At 32.6% G+C, this 21,885-nt stretch overlaps 1 protein-coding gene across 1 annotated transcript in view; it reads right to left on the bottom strand.

Moving 5' to 3' along the window:
* Positions 1-338: 338 nt before the first annotated feature.
* Positions 339-21,885, bottom strand: part of LOC143079279 (proton myo-inositol cotransporter-like) — a 40,454-nt gene continuing 18,907 nt past the window's right edge. The window contains exons 5-9 of the mRNA XM_076254527.1: positions 15,480-15,640; positions 12,608-12,713; positions 9,098-9,390; positions 2,807-2,959; positions 339-560 (exon numbers count right to left, since the gene is read on the bottom strand). Of these exons, the coding sequence (XP_076110642.1) occupies positions 367-560; positions 2,807-2,959; positions 9,098-9,390; positions 12,608-12,713; positions 15,480-15,640 (907 nt within the window). The 3' untranslated portion in view covers positions 339-366. The remainder of the gene's footprint in view (positions 561-2,806; positions 2,960-9,097; positions 9,391-12,607; positions 12,714-15,479; positions 15,641-21,885) is intronic.

Genomic DNA, 21,885 nt, shown 5'->3' with positions numbered 1-21,885 from the left:
CCCTTTCCAGACCCTCATAAGCTATACGTCGATTTAAAGCAGATTGATTTCATAAACGTCAATGTAGCAACTTATAGCGACGAAATTTATGTACTTCCCGATGCTATAAATGATAACAGAACTTGACAACAACGATTGCTTTCTGTCTGTTATAGTTTTATCTTTGTATAACTTCTAGAGAGTATGTTATGCTTTTGTATTCTTTAAATATTCAGCTTCATTTAAAGGTTCCATTAAAAAGAAAAAAAATGTCTGGTTACATGTACGGCTGCTAAAACTGTCCAAAACTATTAACAAAGTTGGGAGTGTAATGTTTGACATGACACTATGTTTCTAAATGGGCTTGAATTAAGTTTAATGTTTAAATTACAATTTTTCGCCTGCAAAAGCGGGATTATCCTTTGCTTCATATGTCATGTATTTCTTGTGTTTACTTCTATACTCCTCCGACATGAACAATTGTTCAACTTCCTCTAGTGTTTTATTCTTGGTTTCTGGTAACATGAAGTATAAAACTATCAATCCTAATACAGATATTCCACAAAACAAGTAAAATGTTCCTGTAAAATATATGAAATGTCACATTAAATTATAAAGTAATACAGTTACCCCAAAAAGAGCGAGACCGGTTTACCCATCAATCTCTTACATGCATGGAACATTTAACCAAGCACATCAAATTATCAATCTTACCACAACGGTCCGTATACTTATATACTTATTTAAATTCAAAAAGACATTGATTTCTCTATGCCATTAATTAACATAAACATGAATCGAAGTACATAACTTTTGAAACACAATGTATAATGAATATTCCTTCTTTTCACAATTATCTATCTTGTGTATACATGAAAACTAGGCGGACTCTCAAGAGCCTATGCCGCTCACATGTATCTTGGGAGACATTGATGGCATTTGAAGATGTGACTTTAACATAAAGAATGACAATTGACCCGCCTAAATTACCGGTGTTTACTGTAAGATCGCACAAACTTATCAGATGGGGTTAGCACGGTTAACAATGTAAGAAATAACTATTTACGCAAAAGGGAAGGCTAATTGAGGCTATCAAGTCTCCCGTGCGCTACGTCGTGTGCATGTGGTGGTGGCTGGGAGTTAACATGTTTTTTTGGCCAAATAGTGGTAATTTTTAAAATGTTTTTGTACTTAAGTGATTTTAGTCTGTTTTAATCAATCTATCCAAAACTCTACATTGAAGATATGGATTCAGGACTCATCTTTTGACATTTACTCCATATTGTTTTTATACCGGAAGTGTTAACTTTGTATTTAAATATCAACTACAGAACATGATGAGTGATTTATAAGATAACTTAAGGCCAAAAATTTAATGACCACCACAAACACTTTCTTCACATTTTGAAAAGAAGTTGAATATCAAAATAAAAAAATGATATTTCTATATCCACCATTTTGAATATTACCGGAAGTAAAGGTTTTAAGACATACAATTATGTTTTATACATTGTATCACTTAGAAGCATCAAAGAAAGGTTCCTGCACAATTTAATGACAGTAGCAATACGTCAAAAAACATTTCAATCACCCTCCCTAAAAAAATAAGTTTATTTTGGTACAATGTCCGCCATATTGGATTTTACAGGAAGTAGGGTTTTTAAAGACATCTAATCTTTATAATATATTCAAAAGTAGTACATAACAAAGGTTTGTACCAAATATTATTATAGCAGCATGGTAATAATACCTTTTCACATGCTAGCCTTCGATATTGGGCCGATTAAAGTATGATGTCCGCCATTTTGGATTTTATCGGAAGTGAGACATTTTTTTCAAATGCCTTCCTATCTGAAATAAAAGAGTAATAGTCGAGGAAGGTCTATGCCAAATTTCATGCTTGTAGCACGATGTGCACAATTCGTCTGAAATATGCTTGTAGCCGACGGACTATCTACTGTGGTTTTGGAAATCATATAAAATAAGGTTAAAATCATAATAAGTAGTATTAGATACTCCAATAATGATTGCGATCAAGTTTGATTTTATTTGGCCAAGTAGTTGAATTTAAAGGACGTCATCCCAGTATAGTCTTAATCAGTTACTGAAAACTCCTAGTCATTATTTAATTTAGTGTAATTTTCCAAAAGACTTCTAAAGTAAACCCCTATGTTCTATCAGTTTTAGCCATTGCGGCCATGTTGGTTGGATGGCAGGGTCATCCGAGACATTTTTCAATCAAGATACCCTACTGTGGCTAAGTTTAATTCTATTTGGCCTAGTAGATTAAGTGTTGAAGTTTTTTGTTGAAGATTACAAAAATTTACCAAAAATTGATAAAAATTGACTACAAAGGGCAACAACTCCTTAAAAGTGATTGGCCATTTTGGCTATCGTGAACTTACTTTGCTGAAAACAATTGCTGTTTACAGTTTAACTTTATCTATAATAGTATTGATGATAATGTCAAATTTGCTCTAAATGCTTTAGTTTTAGAGATATAAGCCAAAAACTGCATTTTATCCGTATGTTCTATTTTTAGCCATGTCGGTCATGTTTGTTGACAGGCGGGATCTTCGGACACATTTTCTAAACTAGATACAATGATGATTGTGGCCAGGTTTGGTTAAATTTGGCCAAGTATTTGCAGAGGAGATGTTTGTAAACGTTAACGGATGACAACGGACGACGGACGCCAAAGATGAAAAAACTCACTTGGACTTTCAGGCCAGATGAGCTACAAATGTAGTGTGGTTTAAAATTTTAATGATTCCTGCTGTCTTTTTTTTTTGTTATGTTACTTTGTAAGACGATTTTAAACACTTACCATATGTAGTTATGGATTCAAGTAGTGATAAAAATGTGAAAGACACAATTAGATTGGCTATCCAGTTTACGGCAGTACTTATTGAAATTGCAGTTCCTCTGGCCCATATTGGGTATATTTCCGAATTAACTGTCCATGGCATAGGACCCAGTCCTAAATAAACAAGATGATTTACTTATTATAAATGCAATTCATGACAATCTAATACATATGTATGTTAAGGGCATACGATACAGTTACAGGGAATGTAATGACGTTGCTAACGTAAAATGTTATTTTCGCGACGTCAAACTCTGACATATCGGGAAAAGATGCATTTTTCGACTGATTTTTATCATTCAAACTGATTTAATTTGAAAACGAGTGCATGGACACCTATTTTTTAAAACAGCAATTTGTTTCATTTTGCAAGGAGATTATGTGACCCAAATTTTATAAAACTGTAAATAGCGAAATTTTTTTAATTTTGATAAACATGCAGCAAAAAAATGACGTTTTTTCCTCTATTCATGAACATTTGATAAATATAGAGTTATTTCGGAATAAAAATTGCATAGACGTTACGCGCGATGTTCGTACCTCATTGAAAAAATTGACGTGTTCGGCAAGATACAGGTCTCAAAATTGCAATTTTGTTACTTAAAATAAATTTCTGTTGTAAACATTTTAAAATATAAGGTTTTTCAAAAGAAAAACGAAGAAAATAATTGTAAAAACTATGTTTTATGCTATATGCGACAAGCTTCAATTTTAAAAAATGGGATTTTTTAGGGTGTCCCGCGTAACATGTTTCGTTTATTGTTACAACTGAACCATGATTTGTATCTTAACCATTAAATATTTTAAAAAACGGATTTTTCCATTGTCTTAATATGTTTCTTCAGTCATTTACGCAATATTTTATGATGTTATTATAATTCCTAAGAAAAAAATGCGTTCCACACAACTAAGGCATTTCTGTCCCACTGGGAAATTTTAGGGGGATTACAGTTTTGAGAGTTCAAAAAAATTAATAAAGTTTTGAAAAAAGTTAGAATTTTTATTTCTACGTCAATGTTATTTTGCTTAATTTAAAAAAATTTTAGACAAATATTCTAAAAAATATAAAATGATGATTTATGGGCGATTTTTCAAAGGCTTACAATGTTGTCGCACTTCCGCTTTTTGGCATAAAAACAAACTTAACTCAAATTTACGGCAATTTTTTACTTACCCGTGCTCTGATAAAATCGAATTGAAATGATTTTTTGAAATGTTATCATTCTCAATTTTCCAAAAATCTAAAATACATCAATTTCCTATTAGTAATTTAAAATCACCGTCAATTTTTCGGAGTCTTACTAGAATGTCGCACTTGCGTAAAAACGACGTTTCAGACTCAATTTTGACGTAAACGTTACAAACCATTTTTCTGATTATTCAAAAGATTTTGAAAACGGTTAAAATATACGACTTTTTTTATATTCTACCACATGCCGTTGAATTTTGTATTTAAAATATATAGTTTTGACCGAAACCCTGGCATATTTTAACCTAAACGATACGAAGTCTCATTATTGAAGGAGCGGATATTCAGGTTTGTAGACACAACAAATCTTGATTCGGTTCAAAATTTTTAACCTACTAGTGGATACAAACTTCACATTAAGTTTTTACTCACAACCGGACTCACAAGCTAATTTATATTTTATGTTATTCATGCGACGAATGTATAATTAAGAATTATGACATGTATACTAGTTAAAAACTCAATTGCATGGTAGCAATGAGGTCGTGCCTTTATATATTGATATTTGACCTTATGAAAAACATACTGACGCAGACGACAAAACTGACACTGAATATGCAATGACTGACTTAATTGCGGAGAGAACTCTACTGTTTCTATAAACAGATGAAGAAAATGCAAAGTACTATTTATTTTGCGCATTTACTTGCCCTGAAAACCTAAGAAAAATTGAAGATGACGATTTCGCGGGGCGTTTTACAGAAAAAATCCTTCATGGACCGTACTTCGAAGCATATCTGAATAGATTCAAAATAATCGTTTTAATTGATTAGACAAAAACTTACAGCGCGATGCTACACGAAATAGTCGTTATTATGCTATCACAGCAGTTAGTCTCTAGTTAAGAGTTAATTTCCGATTTTTACCTACGTCCCGAAGCCGTCCGTTTGGACTCTCGTACTCGAAAAAATGAATCTTCAAGGTAGATTATATATGCAATAAATGTTGCTATGACAAAATATGATTTATGATCAATACAGACATCAAAAAACATCAAGATTAAAATAGACTTATAGTTTCTAGTACATATCCTTAGGAATGTCATTGTCTCAAAGGTGAAATAGAGATTGAAAATATAAATGCGATACAAAGCAATACGTTCCAACAAATTAGGATACATTTATCAACCAAGCTCCAGATTCTTGATTTCTTTTTTGTTATACCGAAACGCTAATAAACAGTGAAGGAATTAAAAGACTTTGTCAATAACATAAACTTTAGTAAAGTTTAACTTTTTTAAAAGATAAGCTTGTTTACTGAAAAAGTCGCGACGTCGTGTTACACTTGTATGTACGAACATCGCGCGTAACGTCATAATTTTTAATGATACTTATGAAATACAGAAATTACCGATTATTTAACAAAAACCATTTTGTGTTTATCTTTTAAAACAAAAAAGTTATGTCTTTCTTTCGAAAAAGAAAATACGGACACAAATGTGAATTTTGAGCAAATATACAAAATTTCGAACTCATTTTACTCAAAATGTAGCACATGAAGGTATATTTTTTATTACATATTTGATTTAATCGTAGACACTAAACAATTTGTGTTTTTGAGATTTAAAAGTTTTCAACTTTGATATATATATTTTACATGTATATTTGATTATAATATACAAAGAGTTCACAGTATATGTCAACGAATGAAATATTCACTCCAAAAAAAAATCTATATATAAATTTTATTATCGCTATTTTTTCCTTTGATCTTTTTTTTGTGATAATTTTTCATATCATGCTACTCGCTTGAGATGGATAATTATCGCTAGAAACTAAGCAGGCACGTGGCGTTGCTAACGAAATTGACATGAAATTGGCAACGTATTCATAGGTAAAATAGCGATAAACAGATTATCATTGGTTATCTCAACTCGATTGCCTTTCTCGCTTTCGCCGTCCCGGCTCAAGCGAGAAAATCAATCTCGTTGAGATGATCAACGATAATCTATAAATATCACCACATTTAAAGACTGATTCTTACTAAATACTACAAATAACTCTTCTAGTAAAAATATGCTATATTTAAATAAACAAAAGACAAGATGATTTATAAAATTTGAACAGGATATATAGAAATTAATAGAAAATTTCTATTAATTTCTAAAGATCTTGCATTATATAATATTTTTTGGGGTGTAAGATTTTGATTTTGAAAATAAAGACAGCAATGCCATGATAGTTTAAAATGTCATTTAAGGGCAATCATATAAGGTATCAATCAATTGTTTCATGCATTTAAGGAATGACTGTAATATTTTTTCTGTCTATGAAGAAATAACATAAAAAATTTGGTGCACACTGAATAACGCGCGTAGCAGTTATTCATAGCATCCCAAAATATTTTATAGATTCTTGCACAACACAGTTTGACCTCCAAAACCATGTCTCAGATTTTTCCTATTGTATTTCATTCTCTCATAAATCTTCAATGAAGTTTGCAACATCAATTCATAAGAGATCACTAAATTCAATGTGGTATAAAATTTGTTCTATTGATGTTTTTGGAAATCTGAGACACAGTTTTGGAGGTCAAGCTGTGTTGTACAAGAATCTATAAAATATTTTGGGATGCTATGCAGGACAAAGAAGCTAAATTCATTCAAGTGTGGACATCACAATATAGCAACTAATTACATAACAATTGATTATGTAATAATTATGTCATAATGAAATTATCACAATTTGAAAGATTAAGCTTTCTTCTTTCTTTTGGTACCTCATTTATAAAATATAAAGAAGGATGAAATGAATTACATCAGTTTAAAGTTGTCTGACTGGGAGTGAACACATCTTTGTATTGTGCTACCTTAAATGTTTAACAACTTATATACCCTAGATGTATTTGCATTGGCAAAACCTTTCGGAATTATGTCAAGTGGGGGTTTAGGGTGTTTTCAAACCAAAATTCTGTACATTTTTTGAAACAATTAAATCATCTTTATTGCACTAAATGCTGTTTTGCAATTTACTTAGCTTACAGCATTGGGCTAAGTTTAAAAAACAATTGTATACTTTTAAGTACCAATCGATGTGGAATGTCGGTGTATAAACGTGTCATATCAAAACACACTACTAAATATTTGCATGAGTAGGTAAGGGTTAAGGGACTCTTATGTTTACAGAGTAGTTTAAGTGTAAGTATTATGTCTATAAACTTAAGTACGCGATGTAGTGGACATAGTGGTCTGACCACAATAGGTTTAAACTTCAAGTCACTTGACGAGTTCAAAGTAATATCTTCGTCCCATTATTGTGAAATAACATTTTGAATTTTTAGACTATTTTTTATCCCAAAGTTCAAAGTTCAAAAGAAAATCTCCTTCTTTACCTGTTATACAATCGAAGTTTGAAATCAATGGACTAATAGTTCGCATAGTCCTCTCGTCAATATTTTCATTTAATTCTTTATATGTCCTCTAATTCAATTGTCGTAAGATCTTGTCTTAATAATATCATTATTTGTCTATCATTACATTTGCGCCTATTCTGTCTGCTTCTGTGATGATATAAATGTGGGTTTTTTTCTGTGTTTTTTTTTCAAGCTCTTTGTTGCATTTTGGGAATGTTTTGTTTTACTGTAGCCATATAATTTGGATATGTTGAACTTTAAAAGATGTTCTATGTAACAGTTTATTAAGGGGAATCGATATTCCTATTGTTATCTTAAAAAATAGTGTCAACATCGTTATTTCTTACAGAACCTCTTAATTTTTATATATGCAATGCCTTTGTGGTTAGTATGAACAAGACACCTGTTTTAAAAAAAAATCTTCTATTTCTAAGATAGGTTTATCAATTGTGGGTCTATTCTGCCACTTCATTGACATTTAACTTCTATCCGTTCTTTTTTTGTTCATTGTCATTTTGGTTCGACCAACTCCAATATCAATTTTCTCCTTTTTTTCGACTTTGTTAACGAGATCGATAAGATTGCTTTGTATTTTGTTTATTGCATGATGCAGTATAAGCAACCAAGAAAACATATAAATATTGAAATATGAAATACCGTTCCCTAACTTTCCCATAAATTATGAATTTCATGTGTAGTATATCCTTAAACCTTGTTTCAATTTTTAAGATTGGTGGTTTTCAATCTAAACATGGTTACATACAATTTGTTTTAACATAGAACATCTAATCTTTTTCAGATGGCGGTATGTTGGGCAACTGCAAGGGTTGTAATAATCGACAGTTTAATTAACAAGAGGCGTAATTGCAGTAACTTGATGATGTCAAAAACATCCTAAGCACTAAATAAAATATATTTTGTTATATTTATGGTGAATAACAATTGAATCACAGACAAAACAATAGATGATCACGCATTTTTATCATCTTCACTGGAATTTTGGGAAAACGGCGGAATTTATTGAAAAATAAATCCGACATCAATATTTCGAAGTGCTTTTGAAACGTATCTATTTATATCTGTTTAACAGATTTTCATGTTTTCATACAAAATAACATTATTCAGAAGAAACAATATTCAAAAATTCTGTCATCTTGTAAAATTAGAAATCGTCTGTCCTTGACCTTTCATCGTGATTTGACGGAAACTGCACCATACGCATACATATTTGACGACCTGGCAAAAATAGTACAGATGATGTGATTTGGAATGGTATATGATTAAGACGTATGATAGGTGGTGCATTAAACATGATTTTTTGTTTGTTAATGTCACTCGTCTTCAAGTGACTAGTCAACCGTATTCGTCTCCAGACCCACCACATTAAACAGGGATCGACTGAGATCACCCCCAGTTTTTGCTGGGGTTCGTGTTGCTTTTTCTACTATCTGTTTGTCCTTTTTCTGTTTTAGCCATGGCGTTGTCAGTTTATTTTCGATCTATGTGTTTGAATGTCCCTCTGGTATCGTTCGCCCCTCTTTTATCCCATAGAAAGCACCATGTATGGTATGATGACTTTTCACATGTTACTATACTTTCTAATACATCTATCAAATAGTCAAGACGTCCTATTTGCTAAAAAAAAATCTTACCTGGTGCAAATCCTATTACAAACAATGCTAGACCTAACACAGCCATCCAAGAGTATTCAGTTGGACAATAATTATCTGCCCAGGTAACATTTTTCATATCATGCTCGTAGTTTTCTTTATTACACCGGAAATTTATGGAGAAATTACCAGTACCATTTTGAAATCTGAAATTTGGATCTGCATATCTTTCAGGGTGATCTGAATACACGGGAAGGCATGACCCTGTAGTAGTTGGGTTGTCTTTACTATAACAAAACCCACAATCTTTATTCCTGACACAAGGATCGCATTTCCTATAAATATATTAGAAAGTTTTCACGTCATAATAGAATGGAATAAACTGACAACAATTATTAACTTAAAGGCATATTTCCATCAAAACTAAATTTCACTTCTAATTTTTCTGTGATAAAAAAACTAGTAAAAGTGTTGAAGTCAAAATAGAATGGAATAATCTGAATCCTTATATCGTTGATATGTCAAGTCAATGCACTATCATTGTCTTTATACTGCAATATAAAAAAAACATTTTCAATCGTGTTTAATGCGTTAAGGTTATTTATTTGATTTAAATATTTGGGAAAATCCCCTTTAAAAAGGCCTCATATCATGCTCACGGAGAAATTTTCAACACAATGAAAAGTACATTTACCTGTTGAAACCCACACTCGATGGTGAACGAAATCATTTGAGTATGGACTAAAATATCAACCATAAACATAACAAATTAATGATTTATACGTTGCAAATAAAAAATATTAATAAATGAAATATGTTTTTCCAATAATTGCAAAAGAAACAAGGTTGAGTCGTTCCACGCATCGTTGTATGCATTGGAAACAAGAACAGGTTGAAGAGGTCGTATGACATTGTATGAATAATTAAATGTTATTTCGGCAATTTCTATTTAAGAATTGAATGCTCTTTTTTGTAAATTTATTGGGGTGTAAAAGCGTTGACCGAAGTACATTTTGTATGAAGCGCGGAAGCGCTTCATACTAAAAATGTGCGCACGGTCAACGCTTTTACACCCCTATAAAGTTACAAAAAAAAGCATTCAATACTTATAATTACATTTTTACCTATAGGATCATGAAAACACGCCTTTTATCAAGTTTTTATTTCATTTAACTGTGCACTTTACTGTGGGACCTCGTGTCATCATGAATGAAAAGTTGCATTGTGTAATGCAATTGATTAAGGAATATCACGAGATTGTTTGTTAGCCAATCAGAATAACGTATTATAATGAAACATATGTATCTAATGTAATTATTTAAATATTCATGAGGAAAAGTGATATCGGGTCAGTGACTGTATATGACATAGAAATATACAGTCAACGCATTTTGACTGCTCAAATAGAACGAGTGCAGTATAAAGCTAATTATTTTGTTATTATACTTGGCTTCTGAAGGTAAACAAGTATCAAATATAAAATGACATCAAAATTGGTGTAGAGACAAATGGTAATTGTTAGATAAAATATCTTAAACGTATGACACTTCTATGAAACTATGAAAAACAAATATTTTGCTTGTAAATGTTGAAATTGGAAACTAAATGTTAAACACACACACCAACCATGTGCATGTGTAATATTGTGGCTTTGTTTACTTATTTAGTACGATCTTACGGTCTTTTTTAAAAACTAATGCAAATCTGAAAAATATCTGTAAAGAACCACCCGATAAAAGTACATTATCTAGAAATTAACACTATTTTGGAATAGCTATATAATACGGCATATAATAACTTTACTATGTTTCAGCTATATGTGTTACAGGGAATTTGTAAAATCAGGGATTTTGTAAAATCACTGGACTAATCAGTGATTGTGTAAAATCACTAACAGTTTCAGTGGTTTTGTAAAATCCCTGAAATTGTTAGGGATTTTACAAAATCACTGAAAATAGAGCTAGGGATTTTGTAAAATCCCTGATTACAATAAAGTATAACATGCTATTAGAAATGTGTTTTTCTTAATATAAAGATAGACCAAATGAATGATCACTAATGATTTAGAAATATATTTGTTTAATAAACACTATGAGCTAGAACTTGTGTATAATGATAATGACTAAAAGGCATTTAAACGGGTATTTAGACCACTCTGAATTTACTTATTTTTGCAAGACAAGTTTGGGTGACATCCCTAACACTATAAGCTATTGGTATGTGAATTTTCTTAACTATGCTGTAGACAAGACATACATAATATTTTTAAAACATCTTCATCTGATGGATATCGTTTTTAACAATTTTTTCAAATCTTCACATTGAAGAACTTCATACCTTCATTTATCAACAAAATATTTACTTTATTTGGATTAAAAGAGTTGAGAAATTTTAGAATCTGATTCAAAGTTATACCACTTCGTGATATGCACAATACGAAAAAAATAAACCTCTTTCAAAGGATCTAGAAAGGTATTACTTAAGTTGACATCAATTGCAGAATGTAAGTCTTCGAGACTAAAGGTTTCCAATATTTGAATATAAGTCAAAGTTGAGCATCCTGTATAAACCCTTGTTTATTATGAAGCTCCAAACGTTGTATGGTATTTACTCCTCTCAAGCTTTCTATTTATAAGGTTGGAGCGTTTCTCGATGAAGTTATATTCGAAAGAGTGGTTCGGGAGTGCAAAATTTATTATGTGTTTATTTCATTTACTAGCACTAGGTCGATCCCGATTGTGGTGGACTGCTCAGTAGTAAGTGCTTTGGTACTGACATGATAAATAATGAATGTGTTTAGAAACTAAGGTTCCTACTCCCTACGTCAAATTGACTTTAGACGACGGTCTCTTCCTTGTTAACTTGACATAACTTGTTGAGAATGTCAAATATATCGATGGAGTGCAACTTTACGGAGGTAATTTATCAATGGGTAGCAGTTAGCATGTAAATGGACAGGGATGGATCCAGCCAATTTTAAAAAGGGGCAACCCAAGATAAAAGAGGGGGGTCGAACCAAATGTTCCCATTCAAATGCAATGATCGTCCAAACAAAATGGGGGTTCAAATCCTCGGACCGCTATTCACTGATGGGTCATTAATGTTCATTTTCTACAGATATGACTGTGAAAACCGCGTTTTTGGTGAATTATACAAATGATCAAACGAGGTTAACGTCTAAATGAGATGTGAAATATATATAAATGTGTTGTGATTTTTTTATAAAACATATGAATGAATGTGTGTTATTTTGGCGTAAATAAATATAAGAATGGGGGTGTTTAATTAACCCCAACCGGACGTATTATATAGCATTCGAAAGCTTGTCATCTGTAATTTCTGTTTTGTTTGGTTGTACAAAAGTCTTGTTGTTTTGCTATGATGGACAGAACACTCGATGATTTGAGAGTGTTGTATTTGATTCATACTTTGACGAATGATTTACTTAGTATATATGATAAATATATATAGAAATAGGTTTCGTAGCAAATATACTTTATAATTTTTGAATTCTAAAGTATAAATAAGCATGATAACTTCAGAAGGACTTACGAGTATTCACATTTACTTGACAAGGTTTCGTTAAGTGAAACAGGTGGCGTATGGATAACTGATAACTGAAAGCCAACAGCTAGGACAATCAGTGCAATGATTATACCTGCAATAGTATAGAGAAAAATATGTTTACTGACTGCAAAAATAAAACATTACTGTAATGTATGGTTTATGATAAGGACAGGAAGTATTTATGTGACGGAATAATATACCTGTTGTGTGACTCGCAAATTTGCTCTTGTATTTCCTGCAAATTGCCAAAATGCAGATGCCGAGAAAAATAAGCAGTTTTTTACCTTTTTGTGGAAGGATATTTTTTCAGTTCCTTCCCTGCAAGAATATATATTTCTTAAATCTTCTCCACATAAGACTTTCGAAGGATTCAAAGGAAGAGTATGGATTCAGTTTATAAAAAGGAGATAACGAACTTATTGAAAAATAGACAAAAATAATCTAAAAAAAGGAGAGAATAGTAGGTAGCTAGAATGTATAAAGAAAAAGAAAATAATTTTCAAAAAATAGGATAGAGAAAAACGGCATACAAATGCAGACATGGTGACCATAAATTGTACATACATGACGTCAGAATACATGTACGTATATATATAGATAAATGTTACTTAAACAGTCGGTTTCTCATTTAGCAGATAATATTTTACCTGTTAATGCGGGGTTCAAACATTGCCGATTATTGCTCCCGTTTGAGATCAGACAGCGATACGACACGAAAAGTGAAAAAGTCGGATTAGTATCCTCAATTATCTGGAATGTCCTATTATTGTCTGAACGCAGTCGTTTTAGTTCGTAACAGATTCCTACTGGTCGGGAAGGGTCCGAATAGTTCGGCAAAGCACCCCGACAGTTAGGTGCGTCCCGTAACATTCGGGGAAACTCAGCCGATTTTGTCTAGTCGGATTACAATCGTGCCTATGTCGTGACAGATTCTGCTGTATCGGATCGAATTCCTAACAATGTGCTGTGTATTCGGGACGGTGTCCTGTGGAACGGGAATGATCTGGAGAAAATTTTCATTGCAATTTTTCTGCCGATTGAGTCCAGATTGCATCCAGATCTTGTCGATTGCGAACCGTTTTTGCCGAAACCGTTCCGAAACAGTCCCGTTATTAATTCTAAATTCGTCAATGATACCCACGTCAGAGTCCTGACAATTACAGAATACAATACGACTGAGACCAGACAAAGTCGTTTGCAATGCGATAGAGCGGACCGTGATAGGATTACGTTCCGACAGTACCTGATCATCCCGAGTATGCCGACAGTTTTCGAACAGATAACTTCCGTCAGCGTCGGTTCACTGTCTTGTCACTATCTGATCTCTGTCGGATTACATTCGGTAGAATCGGGACGCTTCCTGAACAATATCTGATTGTTGTCGTGATTAAATTATTTTTTTACAAATTTTAATTAAAGTTTGAATTTTCCATCCACGATTCATAGGATCTTGATCATACTTTTAATAAATTTTAATCGGGAATGGTCCTGTCAAGGACGGCAGTAAAAATCGTGAATGTGTGACCCCAGCTTAACATCAGTTAAACAATACAAATACTTGAACATAGACAATTTCGAGTTTGTTGCATTTCCGTCAAAAACTTTGGTTTTAATTAATAGTTATCAAAGGTACCAGGAATGGATTATATTTTGATACGCCAAACGCACGTGTCGTCCACATAAGACTCATCAGTGACGCTCAGATCAAAATACAAATAAAGCCAAACAAGTGCGAAGTTGAAGAGCATTGAGGACCAAAAATTCCAAAAAGTTGTGCCAATAACAGCTAAGGTATTGCAAACCCTTAGTTTTTCGAAAAATTCAAAGTTTTGTAACAGGGAATTTATAAAATTGACAGATTTGTATTACTAAGGTGACATCAATTGCAGAATGTAAGTCTTCGAGACTAAAGGTTTCCAATATTTATTAAGAATTGATATTCATGTCAACACCGAAGTGATGACTACTGTGCGTTAACATCGTTTGTGCGTTATGGGCCATCGTTAATTCCTTTCATTGTTTAGCGAGCGGTTGAAAACATTTTATGCTGTATTGTAAATTAAATTCTTATCATTGATCATTAGAACTGTGATTAAGCACCTACAGAACAAAATTTTTTTCTAATTTATTCTGCAAAATGACGATCAGGAAGACGATTGATGAAAAGTAATAGTGCAGGGATACAGACGGTCCCCTGTATCTAGAAAGTGTACGTCATAAATAAACTCATCATAGATACCAGGATTAAAATTTTATATTAACGACAGACGCGCATTTCGTCTTCAAAAGACTCATCAGTGACGCTCGAATAAAAAAATGTTAAAAGGCCAAATAAGTACGAAGTTGAAGAGCATTGAGGACCAAAAAACCACAAATCTTATTCCTAATAAAAACTTTTGAAAAAAATATAGATGAGAAAAAGACTGGAAAAATTAGAGGAATATATATAATCCTTCAGTAAAAAAGAATTTGCTTTTTTATTACAGCAAATTTCAATCCACCATTGTCCGTATAATATGTCAGTACAAAAGAACCAGCTCCTGTTGTGTTAACACCATCGTGGACTAACAGCCCAGCAGCAAATTATCAGTAATTATCAGTGGTTGTAATAACATAAGCGGTACCAATTTAACTGCACCAGGTACGCATTTCGACAATTGATGTCTTCTCAGTGATTCCCGAGGACAAACTATTTGAACGTTGAACAGCTAATAGGACAAAAATGGATTTTAAGGAAAGAATAACCAAAGTAATCTCTTGAACAAATTAAAATGTAACTACATTAATTAACTTTGTAGCATGTTAAATATTCATTCATCATAATTTTAAAGTTTTTTTTTTTTTAATCGATGCATACCAACGAAGCTACCCAATGTCAATATTCTTCTTCCGGCTCGCTCAACCAAATATATTCCAAGAAATGTTGCAAGGAAGTTAACAGCAAACGGCACGCAAACTAACCAGATTGCTAATTTTGACGGAAATCCTGACATTCTCAAAATACTGGCACTATAGTATCTACAAAACATATAATTAATCAATAAGAAAATCATGCAATCAGAGAATATCATATAATGGCTTTTCTAATAACACATTTATATCTACTGGAGACACCTATATCATTTTTTATCGATGATACGGTGTGGTACAATTGAATAAAACCTAACAATACATGACTGTGTATAATATAAATCTTATGCCTCGTTCACACGTACATTTAATTCGAATTGAATTCGAATCGAATGCGAATCGAATTCGCTAATCGCGTCCACACACTCTTCTTTTTTTAATTCGAATTGATTGGAATTGGCTAATTCGAATTAACTAATTCGCATTAGAAATACGTTTTTGTTAACACAAATTAAAAGTTAACGTCGTTAGGACAGTATTTAGCGAATTTGACGCGCATTGCAATTCGAATTAGAATTGACGTTAGGACGTTAAACGTTTCGATTTGCGAATTAAACTAATTCGAATTAGTTAATGGAAATCGAATTCGAATTACGTGTGAACTCAGCATTAATATAAAAAAAAGATGTGGTATGATTGGCAATGAGAAAACTCTTCAAAACAGTGATGTTACAGTACAACATAAGAACGAAATATAAAAAATCAGTTGAAGAGGCTTAAAGGATAAATACAAATAGAAGTACATCTAACACCAACATAGAGTTGACGTGGCCGAGTACATCCCAACAACAAAAAGAAACAAGTTTAGTACAGATATGAGATTACTCGCAGTAACTGACAACTAGTTCAAAGCCATTAACAACTAATAAAAAAATCATGCATCTATGACTAAATCATCAACCAGTACACATCTAGCATCCACAGATTTTGTGCAAAGACTTCATAAACAGTCAGAGAAAAACTTGACCTTGTGCAATGCAAAGTACAGGTATCGACAAATTGTAGAATCATGAAAGTGCATATTAATGTTAGAATAATATTTAGTTTGCGTTTAATTTACTGATAACACATTTTAAAGTTATTTCGAATAAAAATTAAAAATATTAGTCATTCCTTAAAATTAAATTCTGAATTCCATTTTTAAAGATTTAATCATGAAAAATGTTGATGACGTCATGGTCACATGGTCACATGACAAAACTGTAGCTATGAGCTGATGGACAAATCAAACTTTCCGCAAATCAGAGGACGTGTTACATCCAAAATTGAATCATTGAGACATACAGAGCACACATATAAAAGTATTTTCAAATATTCAAACCTACTTTCAGGAGATAAGAACTATTTCTTGAAAAAAAAGCAGAAACACCTGAATAATAAGATGGGTAATGAAATAATTAAGGCATGTACAAGACAGCATTTATAACAGTGGAACTTATCTTAGATAGAAATAAGAAGATATTGTATGAGACAACTCTTCATCCAAGTCACAATGTGTTAAATGTAAAACCATTATAGGTCAAAGTACTGCCTTTCATACAGAGCTTTGACTCACACCGAACAGCAAGCTATAAAAGTCCTTAAAATAACAAGTTCAAACAGGAAACAAATGGTATAATCCAAATAAAAAAACGAACCTCATCAGCATACGAAAAACACTTATGAACCTTATCAACAAACGAAAAACACTTATGAACCTCACCAACAAACGACAACCACTGAATAATAGGCTCCTGACTCAGGACAGGTGCATACAATATTACAGCGAGTTCAAAAATACCAACAGGTGTTAACGTTTGTTTCGTGCAATTAATGTCAGTACATTTCTCCGTTTCTTCAAAAGTTCTGATCATTCATTTCATATAAAAGACTGTTTGTATAAATTAATGTTCAAAATAACACTTAGTTTTACAGTTCATATTTCATTTAGGATATTTATCATCTAAATAACACTACATAGTTTCTCAATTTAGCATGAAGGTGCTTTCTTGGTTCGGATCGGCCTCTCTTTTCGTCCTTACGCAATCATGTGTGTATCTCCTTAGGTTTGGAATTTTAATTTTATTTGCAAGTATCAATTGTGAAGAATCACGAAACACTTTTCTTCCGTCTGATTTCCTCTGAGCTCCAAATGCTTGATCTTCAAATTGTATATGATAATTCTGTGGCGGATCCAGAACTTTTCATAAAGGGGGCACTGACTGACGTAAAAAGGGCCCATTCCAGTCATGCTTCAGTTATTATCGATATAATCAACCAATTACTTTTACTGTTAAAGGAAGGGCCCGGCTCCCTAGGACTTCTGGATCCGACAATGGATATGTGGTTAGGGTTTGTATGAAATTGACTATTTATTCCTTTTCTCTTCCTTGAAATAGACACGTTCAATGACTTTAATAAAAAAAAAAAATCTTTTCTGTGAATGTTTATTAAAATGTCTTTGTTAGTATTCCTTGTCTCTTTGTGTCATATCCTTGTTAATGTTATCGATTTTATTTCTGTTCCGTATGGGGTCTTATTTAGTCTTCACTTCTCTACTCGTTATAGCTGGTCTCTTATATACAAATATAATTGTTCGGCCCTGAATTCATTTGGTTCTTTTAATGTATCTTCTTCTTTTATTTGTAGTATACCTATTTCAATTAGTTTTACCTTCCTATGAGTGGTGGTGAATTAGTTTTTTTTACTTTCAACACAACTATTCTTGTTTATTTTCCTCGTATTGCATGTCTCACTTTTGTAATGAATTCCTGTTTTAAGCCTCGGTCACACCTTACCGGATAGCTCGAACGGACGCCTAACGGATAACTATTTTTCAATCCGTTCATGTCCGTAAGACGTCCGTTCTTATCCGTTAGACGTCCGTCCATATCTGTTGCATGTCCGTTAAGCGTACGTTTTATCCGTCGGCGTCCGTTCTGTCCGGTGGAAAATTTTGAGCATGTTCAAAACTTTGAACGGACGTCCAACGGATAAAATGTCCTTTGAACGTCCGTTAGGCATCCGTTTTGTACGGTACTCGTCCGTTTCGTTTCCGTTTTGTATCCGTTACGTGTCCGTTATATATCCGTTGGAGGTCTGGAAGATAAATTCACCAACGGACTTCTACCGGACGTTTAACGGATAAAACGGATGTTGAACGGATGAGAAACGGACTTCTACCGGACGTATAATGGATAAAACGGACGATGAACGGATCTGAAACGGATAAATGCAAATTGAAAATTTCGCGTCAGAAATGACAATTATTGGTATGTCAGATTTCTTAAGGTTCATGAATTCTTATTATTCATAATCGATCTTAGAGTATAGGCACGTCTTCACAATCAAGCAGTTCTTACTCAGGCCAGACACTGCCCTTTGGCCGAATTTTGAAGAATAAACCAAAACCAGTTACACAGAAACATTTTGAATATATATGCGATTTACATATGTAATATTATTGTCGCCTTTGATTTTTCCGTATATCATTCCTCCGTTTTATCCGGTACGCTTCCGTTAGGTGTCCGTTTTATGAGGTACTCGTCCGTTGGATGTACGTTCGACATCCGTTCTGTCCGGTACGTGTCCGTTTCTCGTATGTTGCATATCCGGTGTGTGTCCGTTATGCATCCGTTACACGTCCGTTTTATTTAGTCAGTACATCAACGGACTCCCAACGGATAACAATTTTGTCAACGGACAACTTTTATTTTCATCCGTTAGGCGTCCGTTCGTGCTATCCGGTAAGGTGTGACCGAGGCTTTACTAGTAAACTGCTTTGTAAAGTACTCAATTAGGTTGACGCATGCTTCAAAATCTGGTTCTATTCTTAATTGTACATCGTTCATCATCACAGTTTCTGTTTTGTCTCCAATGGTATGTACAATTATTTTCTTAACTGCTCCTAAATTAGTCACTAAACTTCTAAAACTCCTCTTCTGAAATATCTTTTTCGTCTGTGTCTAACATTCATTTTTTTTTTAAATTCCTGCCTTGATTTCTTTTAATGTGTCTAAGTTTTTTCTTAAATCGGTTACTTCTCAGGTTTACGGATGTCATTTCCGGGTTGCAACTACATCAAAAAGATGCCTCTTCTAACATATTTTACACTGTTTACATAAGCTTCAAAATTTTCAATACGTTAAAACGAATATGTTTTCCCATCATGATATTACAATTATTCATATTTTTGCATGCCGTAATTTCTTTGTTTTCTTCCATAGTTCGACACTTATGCTATTTCTCTGGCTCTTGTTCATGTAAATTCCTCATGTCATGTAATACTATCTGCAATGTCGCATCTTCTATCTGGTGCACTTCATAAAATATGTCAGCAAGGGTCTACTTTCTGTTAATCTGATAATGACGTGTTCTTAATAGTTATCATAAGACTCATCAGTGACGCTCATATCAAAAAGTTATAAGGCCAAATAAGTACAAAGTTGAAGAACATTGAGGACCCAAAATTCCAAAAAGTTGTGTCAAATACGGCTTAGGTAATCGTTTCCTGGGATAAGAAAATCCTTAGTTTTTTTTCGAAAATTCAAAGTTTTGTAACAGGAAATTTATAAAAATGATCATATAATTGATATTCATGTCAACACCTAAATTTTCAAACTCAAAATCAGCAGCTCTCTTTTTTAGTCGTGCCGTGTATGCCACTGTTGACTCTCCATTAATAGGCCTCATTTCCAGAAATGGCTCATTTTCAAAATCCGAATGCAGATTGCAATTAAGAATTGAATGCTTCTTTTTGTAACTTTATTGGGGTGTAAAAGCGTTGACCGAAGTTCATTTTATGCGCAGACGCGCTTGATTCTAAAAATGTGGGCACGGTCAACGCTTTTACAACCCTATGAAGTTACAAAAAGAAGCATTCAATACTTGTTATCACATTTTTAGCTAGGATCATGAAAACACGATTTTGATCAAGTTTTTATTTAATGTACCTGTGCACTTTATTGGAGGACATTGTGTCATCATGAATGATACATTTTATTGTGTAATGAAGTTGTTTAAGGAATAACGCGAGATTGTAGTGTAGCCAATCAGAATAACGTATTATAATGAAACATACATCTAATGTAATTATTTGGTATTATAAAGGCTTTAAATCGAAGTTGATTATGGTTTCAGATTTATCTAAAGGCTTTATAGCGTAAGTGATATTTTGTCAACACCATCAAAGTGTGGTCACGTATCTCCATCATTTGATAATTAGACTAAAATAACATAGTTTTTTGCACTAGATGACAACAGCTTTCGGTGACTTTTTATGTAAATTAAACTGTGTTGCTGTGCATCGTTTAAAATTTGAACATTTCTAAAATTTCATTAGAATTTATCAAGAAATAAATTTCTAAAATGAGGTAGTCAGTGATTATTTTGATTGTACTTTTTATTTTCAATAAAATTCCCTAAAAATAAAAAGATATTTGGTTGAATAACTGCTTAGATATTTGTTATAGTTCTCTCAGATACGGATACAAATAATAACGTAACAATTTCTGGTAATATTCGATCATAAATATATGAAAAACCAATATTTGTGAGAAAAAAAATAGTTTATAAGTGTTTTAATCATAATTTTTATCTTCTAACAATTTCCCTTTTTACAATATCTTAGTTAAGAACTGGTATCGGTAAATTACAGGTAGATATCAATATGCCAGTCCTTATGAGGACCCCTTAATCCCTTATGTTGTTTTAGACTAATTATCAAATGTTGGAGAATCGTCAGTAAACCCATATCGAAAGCGTTTTTGCTTGCTATAAAATAACATTTCACACTTTTTTATAATCTAGAAAGTGAATCAGCAATAATGGAAGCATAAACATTTTAATCTGTAAATGATATCAACAATAATTGGCATTTAAGTTAGTAGAGGTAACTCGTACTTTTTTACTTGTCCACTAGGCGACGTTTTTTTTAAAGATAACAATGGAGCATCACGTCCGAGTCTGTATCATTTTAATCAGTTGTTCCTTGTTTTATTGAAAAGAGCACCGTCAACGTGTCAGTGGTATTTAAAATTGCTCCAAAGTTGTGAATACGTCTACTACATAAATGTCAACTACATATCAATTGACCTAATTTATTGATGTAGTGGATATTTTTGGATATATGTAGTTGACATAATCGTTCGGTAGGTGACAAAAAGAAAAAATCAGAGTCGTGCTTTGGACACTGTAATAACAGAAAACTGAAGTAATTAGAAAAAAGTAAATTTATCTTATAATAGTTATGGAACAGGTCATAATTTTTTAGTACTAAACATTAAGATATCAACATATATGCTTTAAAATGATGTTCCCAGTTTCATATGAATTATAAGGAGTTCATTAAAATATCTAAAATTTAATTGATTTCT

This window comes from Mytilus galloprovincialis, chromosome 1 (assembly GCF_965363235.1).
Source record: "Mytilus galloprovincialis chromosome 1, xbMytGall1.hap1.1, whole genome shotgun sequence".
NCBI lineage: Eukaryota > Metazoa > Mollusca > Bivalvia > Mytilida > Mytilidae > Mytilus > Mytilus galloprovincialis.
The sequence above is the reverse complement of the archived record's forward strand: the minus strand, read 5'-3'. Positions and strand labels throughout refer to the sequence as shown.